General features: G+C 39.0%; 1 protein-coding gene across 1 annotated transcript in view; it reads left to right on the top strand.

Moving 5' to 3' along the window:
* The first annotated feature begins 6889 nt into the window (after window positions 1-6889).
* LOC106011748 (atrial natriuretic peptide receptor 2-like) overlaps window positions 6890-8728 on the top strand; it is a 24879-nt gene continuing 23040 nt past the window's right edge. Inside the window, exon 1 of the mRNA XM_035969744.1 lies at window positions 6890-8049. Coding sequence (XP_035825637.1) covers window positions 7981-8049 — 69 coding nt within the window. The 5' untranslated portion in view covers window positions 6890-7980. The remainder of the gene's footprint in view (window positions 8050-8728) is intronic.

Below are 8728 nucleotides of genomic sequence, written 5' to 3'. Positions count from 1 at the left end.
ATTTCCCACTTCGGCACATCCTAACGGAATGTGTCGAATTTAATGTTGTTCTTAAAAAATATTTTTAATGTAAAAATATTTAAACCATTTTTGACATTGTAGACCCTAGAAAACTTCTAAGTTATGTAAAAGAAATTGGACTATTTAATAGAATATGAAAATATATGGTTATCGTTTTCGGTGTATATATCCTACTCTGAAATTAATATTGTATATACAAAAGTAAATAAGTCTTTTCCATATTTACAAATATTTTCATAAATGTCTGTCCGTCTTTTTAGCATAATGAAAATAGTGTGACTGTATGCGATCTCAGGAAGACTTTTACTAAAAACACGTCTGACTTTGTTGCGGTGAAACCTGTTGGCGCTTAAACGACCAAAATTGTGTCGATAGTGCCGTAAAACATCTACTCAATCAACAACAAAAAACTCAATCAATCAAAACACTATGTCAAATCATCAAATCAAATCAACACTTGAGTCAAGCCTAAGCTTCAATTCTACAACACTACTAGTACTAGTAATCCACGAAGCCACTCGTGTGCGACCCACTCATCCGCCCCACTCCCTGCTTGCAATCCGCGAAGCCACCTACTTCAGAAAGAGAGAGAGAGAGAGAGAGAGAGAGAGAGAGAGAGAGAGAGAGAGAGAGAGAGGGGGGGGGAGAGAGAGAGAGAGAGGGGGGGGAGATAGAGAGATAGAGAGACAGAGACAGAGAGACAGGGAGAGAGAGAGAGAGAGAGAGAGAGAGAGAGAGAGAGAGAGAGATAGAGAGAGGGGGGGGGGAGATAGAGAGACAGAGACAGAGAGACAGGGAGAGAGAGAGAGAGAGAGAGAGAGAGAGAGAGAGAGAGAGAGAGAGAGAGAGAGAGAGAGAGAGAGAGCCGCTCACAACGCGACAGGCAAGTCTCAAATCCCGCTCGCTGCACAGCGAGCCACTTGCGCCCCATGACTTGCTTTGCCTCCCATGCCTTGCTTTGTTCCCCATGACTTGCTCGCAGCACAGCAAGCCACTTTCGTCCCATGACTTGCTTTGCGTCCTATGACTTGCTCGTAGCCTGGCAAGCCACTTGCGGCGGCAGCGAGCAGCAAGACCACTTGCAGTGTGAAATCTGAACAGTGGCGGAAGGGAGAGGTTGTGCTTGTTTCGGTGCAAGACGTAGGCTAGAAAGCAGAAGCTGTTTTTAACTTCCCTCCTTGATCAGCTGAGAGAGTGGATGAAGTGAGAGGAAGCCTGGTATTGTAGTAACAGAGACCTAGCAATGGTAGTAATAAGCAGACTTATATGACATAAGAATGGAACACTTCAGAGGTCGTTGTGATTGGCTTTTGTATCGTATGTATGTAGTCTATTTTGTAGATGTTTTACACTACCAATTACATAATACAAAACATTCAGGAGACGGGGTAGGCCTACTTCAACCCAATGACAGGGCCAACCTGGGCTGAGAGGGAACTACGCCCCAGCAGAAAGACAGAGGTTCTCAGTAAAAATTTCTCCCCATACGTGAATCGAACTGAGTTCTTTTGCGTGCGACGACGAAGTGCTTGGCCCGTGCACATTAAAAAAAACCCGGCCTTTGCATCGTAAGAATAGCCGATCCATTATTAGCTTTTATTTGCCTCGAATAGAGCTTTTCCTTTTTTACAACCCGACTATGGAAAAAGAAACAATAATCTTGCACTTTTGGTGCAAGCTTCTCAATGCAAATAACCAGAATCGTCTGTAATTTGTACTGAGCCCACAGCCACGAGAGTTAGCGACGTCACGACACAGTACAGCAAGCCTGTCCGCGAGTCACAACTAACCGGAAATTCCCCCCGGTAGCGAACGGGAGGCAAAGCAAGGCACAAGCCTGCTTGCAAGCCTCTGGCGCAAGCCGTCCGCAGCTCGCAAGCCTTCGATTAATCGAGCAGACTCCAGCTCTATGTTTTAGGCCCAGACGAACGAGGTGCGTCTCTCTCCTTGTTAAGATTCTCGAGTCATAGCCCTTGGCCAGGTAAGGTAACTCTGGGAAGTAGGCGGTGAGTAGTAGAATACACCAAACACTCAAACAGAACCATAAAAGGCTAACAATTAATTAGGCTTCAAAGATTAGAAATAATATGCTGACAATAGATGTACAGGCAGTAATAAGAGGCAGGTTGAATTATATGAAACTGGTGAAAGTAAGTAAAATAATATTAGTACTGCTGACGTGTCCTTCCTCTGTTCGTAACAGAGAGGCCAATTGGCAATTTGAACCCTTATTCCATCTCTCTGTGAGCAAAAGCTGAATTTGCGGGAAGGACAGCAACACTGAACAGGCATCGTGCAGAGAAGTTCCACATCGTGACGAGAGGCAATTTACATAGTTCTAAAAGTTACGAGCCAGCGTGATAAAAATAAATAAGATGAAGGAACGAGTCTCTGTATGGCGACAACACACCAGGGACCCTGTATTGTCTCTTAGAGCACTTTCAAATCGACTGAGTGCTTTTTGAGCGTTAATTAATGTTTATTTATTTGAAACTAAATTAAAATTATTGTCAGCAATCACACTCTTGTCTAATGTTCAGCCTAGAAAAAGTGACTGTAAAAGAACCGCTCCTGGTCAGCCCACCATACTCGCAGCCAGAATATTGTGGGTTCACGGGTTCGAGACTCAGCTCAGCGACCACGTTGTCCTTGGAAAAGACAATTCACATCAATCTTCTTCCTTTCACCCACGTGGGAGTAGGTACATGTGTGAAGGCTGCAAAAGACCATGTCAGTATGTTAGTGTTTTAGTACCATAAAATAGCAGCTCGCACTATGCTAATAAACACTCCTCAAGTAGCTGAGATTGTTTCAGAACGATATCAAGTCTGCTGGAGTAACAGTATAGATTGCAAAGCGTATAGAGTTTCCCGTTGATCTGGACTATTTATTATTATTATCCTTATTATTATTATTATTATTATTATTATTATTATTATTATTATTGTTATTATTAGTATTATTACAAGACATTTTTCCCGCCTACAACCGGGTACCCATTCCCACTTCGATGAAGTGAGGAAAAATCATACAACATACCTCTACTAAGGACACAATTTCGGCCCCATGGCGGCAGGGTTCAAATCCATGACCCTTTAGTCACAAAGCACAAACGGCCCTTCTGTTCATGCTAACTACTCCAAATCATTCTTGAATTCTGTGCTCCAAATACATTTAGGATATAGAGTGATCTAGATCTCTGTCCTAGATGTATTTGGAGCAGAGAATTCAATATCTTTCATTTTATTGCAATAAAGCGGAAGAGATTTCATGCAGTCTTCAGTCTCCTCAATGCTAATATATTTTCAAGTTCATACATCTGTTATTATTATTATTATTATTATTATTATTATTATTATTATTATTATTATTATTATTATTGTCATTATCATTGTTATTATTATTATTATTATTATTATTATTATTATTATTATTATTATTATTATCATCATCATTATCATTATTACTATTATTATTATTATTATTATTATTATTATTATTATTATTATTATTATTATTATTATTATAATTGTTGCCATTACTATGAAGTTTGATGCACTCGATTCAAATAAAGATCATTGCTGAGTCATAGCGGCACAATATAAAATGAATGGAAGTACAGAAAATTTGAGGCTAAACATTTAACAGCACAAATACAATAGTTCTCGTTCTCCATCAAATATAGAAAAATGGAGATTGTAAATTTAGACATAAGCATTGTTGGAGGAAAAAGAAGTTTACCCTCCAGTGTTAGGCAGGATTTTCTAACCCTCACACCCAGGAACGACCGCTGATTTGTTTGAAAGGGTAATCAAGATGAGACAAAGAATCAGGCAGAAATAAGGCCACACGAGAAACACTTTCCCACAGCAGGAAAATAATTAACAAAACTTCTTATTCGAGGCGACATCACGGAGTTGTGAATGAAAACAAATCCTGACTTCATGATTAGTGTTATATGTTCACCCGCCAAAATAATCGAGGAACTATCTCATTTAACAATATTATTCCCATTTTGGGCAGTACATAATTCTAACTTTTAAATAATAAATGGTTTCAAGATTTTTCAACAATAAACTTAACTAAAGATGTGAATGCATACACAGGAGGCAACGAAGCAGAGATGACAGTACTACAAATTAAATTGCATCAGTGATTGTTTGATTACTTCGCCACTGCTCACACCAGCGACGCATGCCCAAATTTAAAGTTCATGGCATAGCTTGTTCACTTTCATGTGTCAGCGGTTAAAACACGACAAAAACAAATCGTTCTGTTTAATCCTCTGCGGGTCCAAAGGTTGGATGACCTGCAGGATCGACAAGCTTATTATTGATGAAGGTTATTGTAAACTGAAATTCTTCGTCTTCTTTGATATTAGCCTACATTTGGGTAAAAAGAAAATAAGAGGTTTACAGAATACACTAAAAACATTTGAAAGTTGACCAAATTTCATCGCCATCAGACTTCAACGCCTGTAAAACACGGCCCAAGAGACGTGCAAGTACTTTTCGAGACACGTGAAGATGTCTATGATAGGATATAATTCTACAAGCATGTAGGGGCATACTGATATCTCAAAATGAGCTCTTCGTGTGCTATATTACTGTAAATTATGTATTTCAGTGATCCTGTGTATGCATCCAAACTATGCTGTCTAATACAGGGTCTAAATAAGCAGGGGCAAAGCGTCTGTATAATCAAATAATCACTGCATCCCTTCCTAATTTTGAAACGTTGTCGCAGTCAAATTCACCCATAGACGTAAACCTCATACATTAAATGTAAAAAGACGTTCATAATCACCAATGAACAATAATTAGTTACAATAGACTATGCCTAACCTTCAAAACCGTTTCATTGCCACATAAATAGCCTGTTCGCCCCTATCGGGCCACTCCATAAGCAGTCACAAGCTTAGATTAAGTAAGCTTAAAGTAAGGCTGGAAGAGTTTACCAATAGAGTTGAAGGGAACTGTGCATAGCTGTCAAAACTGTTTCATTGCCACATATACCCGGTTCACCCCTTTCGAGCCGCAGTTATAAGCAGCCACAGGCGCTGATTATGTAAGCTAACTATTACACTGGTCGAGTCTACCTCACAGATGTGAGGGGAACTAACTCCTAATAATATCTTGAGTGGTGCGAGTGCTTGTTTTTTTCCTCGACTTTTTAACGTCCTATAATCAGATCGTGACCTCTATTATGACACCGGCTCCTGGCCGCGAAAAGAAAGACAAAAACAGCCAAATGTGAAATAAAAAATTAATAAATGGCATGCTCTTCCAAAGTGTTTAGACTGTCTGGTATAACCTGTCATTGTAGTACTGACATCTCTGCTTCTTTCCTTGGTGTTCGTGTATTCAAATCTAAAGTTAAATTCAAGGTTAGTTAGAAAAAAATATTTAGTGAAATACATATACTTTCCCGATTTTTTTAGCGGTTGAATATGCATACAACATGAATTCAGGATTTGTTTTTATTCACAACTCAGAGTTGCCGCCTCCAGTAAGATTCTTGTGACTTGAGTGAGTGTGATATCTCCAGGCCCTATCTGGTCCCATCTCACTTTGATTACCCTGTCAAACAAGCCAGCCTTCGCCCCTGTAAATAAGGGGACTTTTTACTTCTAGATAAAGATTTTTTTTAAATAGACATTTTTGTTTGGTCGCATCCCTGCAGAAGTTCATACCAACTTTCATGCACATTGGTAAATCAACAAATGAGCATCTTAAAATGCGGACCGGACAGACAATGAACAAGCTATAATAGTTATAATTTTTCTTAGAATAAGTAATAAAATAATGAGAATAATGATAATAAAATAAAAAAATTGAATTAGAATGAGAATGCGAATCATTTTATAGCACCCACCCCCATACAATACAGCTCAAAACATCTAACAATAATCACATCTTCGCTTCTAAAGCAAAAAGTATATTCATTAACGTTCATTTACGTGCTTTACATTAGGATTAACACATAAGCTGACATTCTTGCATGCTATTTTACAACACAATCAATGGTGATGTGCACATCACACTGTTAAGAGGAGGGTGGGGTGGGGGGCCTCCCCTTAGTCCCCGAAAGTCCCGTTTCGGCTAAAAATTATGGATTTTGAGTTGTAGGCATTTTTAGTATCTTTAGCTGCTCTTGCAACTATTTCATTGCATAGGAACCCCATACAGACTTATTTCTTCCCATACGGGGTATGATTGCCACGGCCGTTTCCTCATAAAGTCATTTTTTTTTTTTATAGTCCGTTTTCTCAAAACGCGGTTTTGCTATATACTTTTAAAAATAACTCCACCATTTTCATCCAACCTTCATTAATTTTTCGCAGAATGAAGAGAAAATGTAATACTAAAAATGTGTCTTTTGAATTTTTTATGTACGGAATAGTTGGGGGGTTTTTGGTGGTGTCTGGGATATGGATTTTCACGGATTTTTTGCAAACTTGAATACTACCTCAGGCAAATATTCATTAAAATTTTTCAAATTCGTTTAGGAAAAATTCAAAAGACGCATGCTTGCTCGTTAACATTTATAAGAAAAAAATCTATTGCCATTCAAAATAAGTGCAGCATTCATTACGTAAAACATGTCAATAAAATCCAATATGACCTCCGTATCTATGGAAACGACATTGTTTGTCAAATTTGCTTGCGGATTTTAAGACTCCTTACTATGAGTGTTATATGTGTGAAATTTGGTAAAATTTGATCAGCTAATAAACAAGACAGCCTTCATGTGTGTACCCCCCCCCCCCCCCTTAACATAGAAGCAGTGTGCCAGCTTACTGATTACGATTGCTATTACAATCAACTGTATTATTTTTTTCTTTTCTCAGGTTACCAGTGAACTTGACGCAGAGATCACGCGGTCAGTCAACAAGATGATTGTATCTTGCATGGTGTTTGTCTTTGTGGTTCTCATGACGCCCGTGCTGATACGTCTCATGTACTCCTTGACCAACTCGATACAAGTACGTCACAATTTGGAGTTTAGATAAAGAGAAACACATAACGATACAATAACGGTCATTTAGTGCAGGGACACAGTAACACAGAGTGACGAATAGACAAACATCTCATTAACTTTACCAACTCAATCAAAGGTATATCAAAATTCTAATGGAGTCAAGAGAAGCACATAACGATTTAATAAGGTAATAAGGGTCATATTGTGCAAGGAAAAAGTTAAGACAGGCAGAGAGAAACAGCAGAAGACGAGAAGAAGGACCTATGCGTGACGGACGACCTCAATCCACTCACAATAGTCTCAGAACTCGCGATCTTACGTACGCACGGCCTAGTTCAATATAAATATGTATATCCATCTGCAGTTTTTATTTATTGTTAAATCGTTTGGGATGTGAGATGCTACGACAAATACCTGTTGTGGACAATCCAGGTTGAGTGGGCAGTAACGTCCCGGCCGACAGACGGGTATATTTTTTGTTTTCAAGTCTTGAAAACAAGGCTCCTCTTGTCAATCAAATCCACTTTATCTCTGTACAAAGACGTGGAGCTTAACAGTTGCACCATCCTCGCTGGTCAGTCCAATGACTGATCCATATATGAAATGGATATTTTTGCGAGGTGGATTGATAAGAATTAGGCCGTAACAGGTTCTCAAGCCCACGTGTAAAAAAACGAATAATTTGCAACAATTGTACTTAATCACTCGTGTCTTCAATGTTAATATTTTAACACTCCGTTTATCAGAGTCAGCTGCAGTCCTATAAGAGGCGTATATTAGCACGATGCAGGCTGATGTCAGAGCAAAGGAGTCGCCCTTCATAAAGGCAAATTTAGTTGTAAAAGTGTGTGAAAACAAAAATTATATCATTGTCCAGTCAGAATTGTCGTCTGTCCCCAGACTTACGCAACGGAAGCTTCCCAGAAATCACAACAGCTCATCGTGGAAAAACAGAGATCTGACAGTCTGTTATACCAAATGCTACCCAAAACAGTAGCGCAGCAGCTTAAAATGAACAAGGCAGTGAACGCTGAATATTATGAACACGTAAGGAGAAAGAAGGCTTACATTTTGAATTGCTTTCAAGAAAAAACGCCAGTGTTTACTTTAAAAACCTATTTATGGTCAATAAGTAGAGGGTGATCCAAAAAAAACAACCCCTGTACAAATTGTATTGTAAATATCTTCCTCCATACTGAAGTTTTGTGTTTCAGATTTCACCATAACATTTGGAAGCCAAAAGGAATTTGTCTATATTCATTTTAGATAAGTCCATGGAACAGTTTTGCTCTATATGGCGCATAAAAAACAACCCATTTTCAACCTTTTCGCCATTTCCATAGCCTGACGCTCCTGTTCGCATTAGGTCTACCGCTAAAAGTTGCAACTATCGCGCCATATTGCAAGCTTCAGCAGTCTAACAAGTCAACAGAAGTCTGCAAATATTATTTTACACCCAAATTTCATTTGCCTGCTGAGATTACTGTTACGTGAAGTAAAAAGCAGAGAACTTGGCACTCCTGTACAACTGCGGTCCTGTTTGGGGATACTAGTTACTTCTTCTGGTTCTAAACGAATACTTTTTGATGCGCGTGCCGATAAGGAGAGATAGCCTATCGAACCTAGATCTAATTGCAAAACATCAAATCATGGTCAAGTTAAGGGAGGCATTCCACCCCCCCCCCTGTTGGGATTTTTCTATGTCATGGAGGCAAACCCCTGACCC

The sequence above is a fragment of the Aplysia californica genome, unplaced genomic scaffold (genome assembly GCF_000002075.1).
Source record: "Aplysia californica isolate F4 #8 unplaced genomic scaffold, AplCal3.0 scaffold00008, whole genome shotgun sequence".
Lineage (NCBI taxonomy): Eukaryota > Metazoa > Mollusca > Gastropoda > Aplysiida > Aplysiidae > Aplysia > Aplysia californica.
This window is presented reverse-complemented; position numbering and strand designations above follow the sequence as displayed.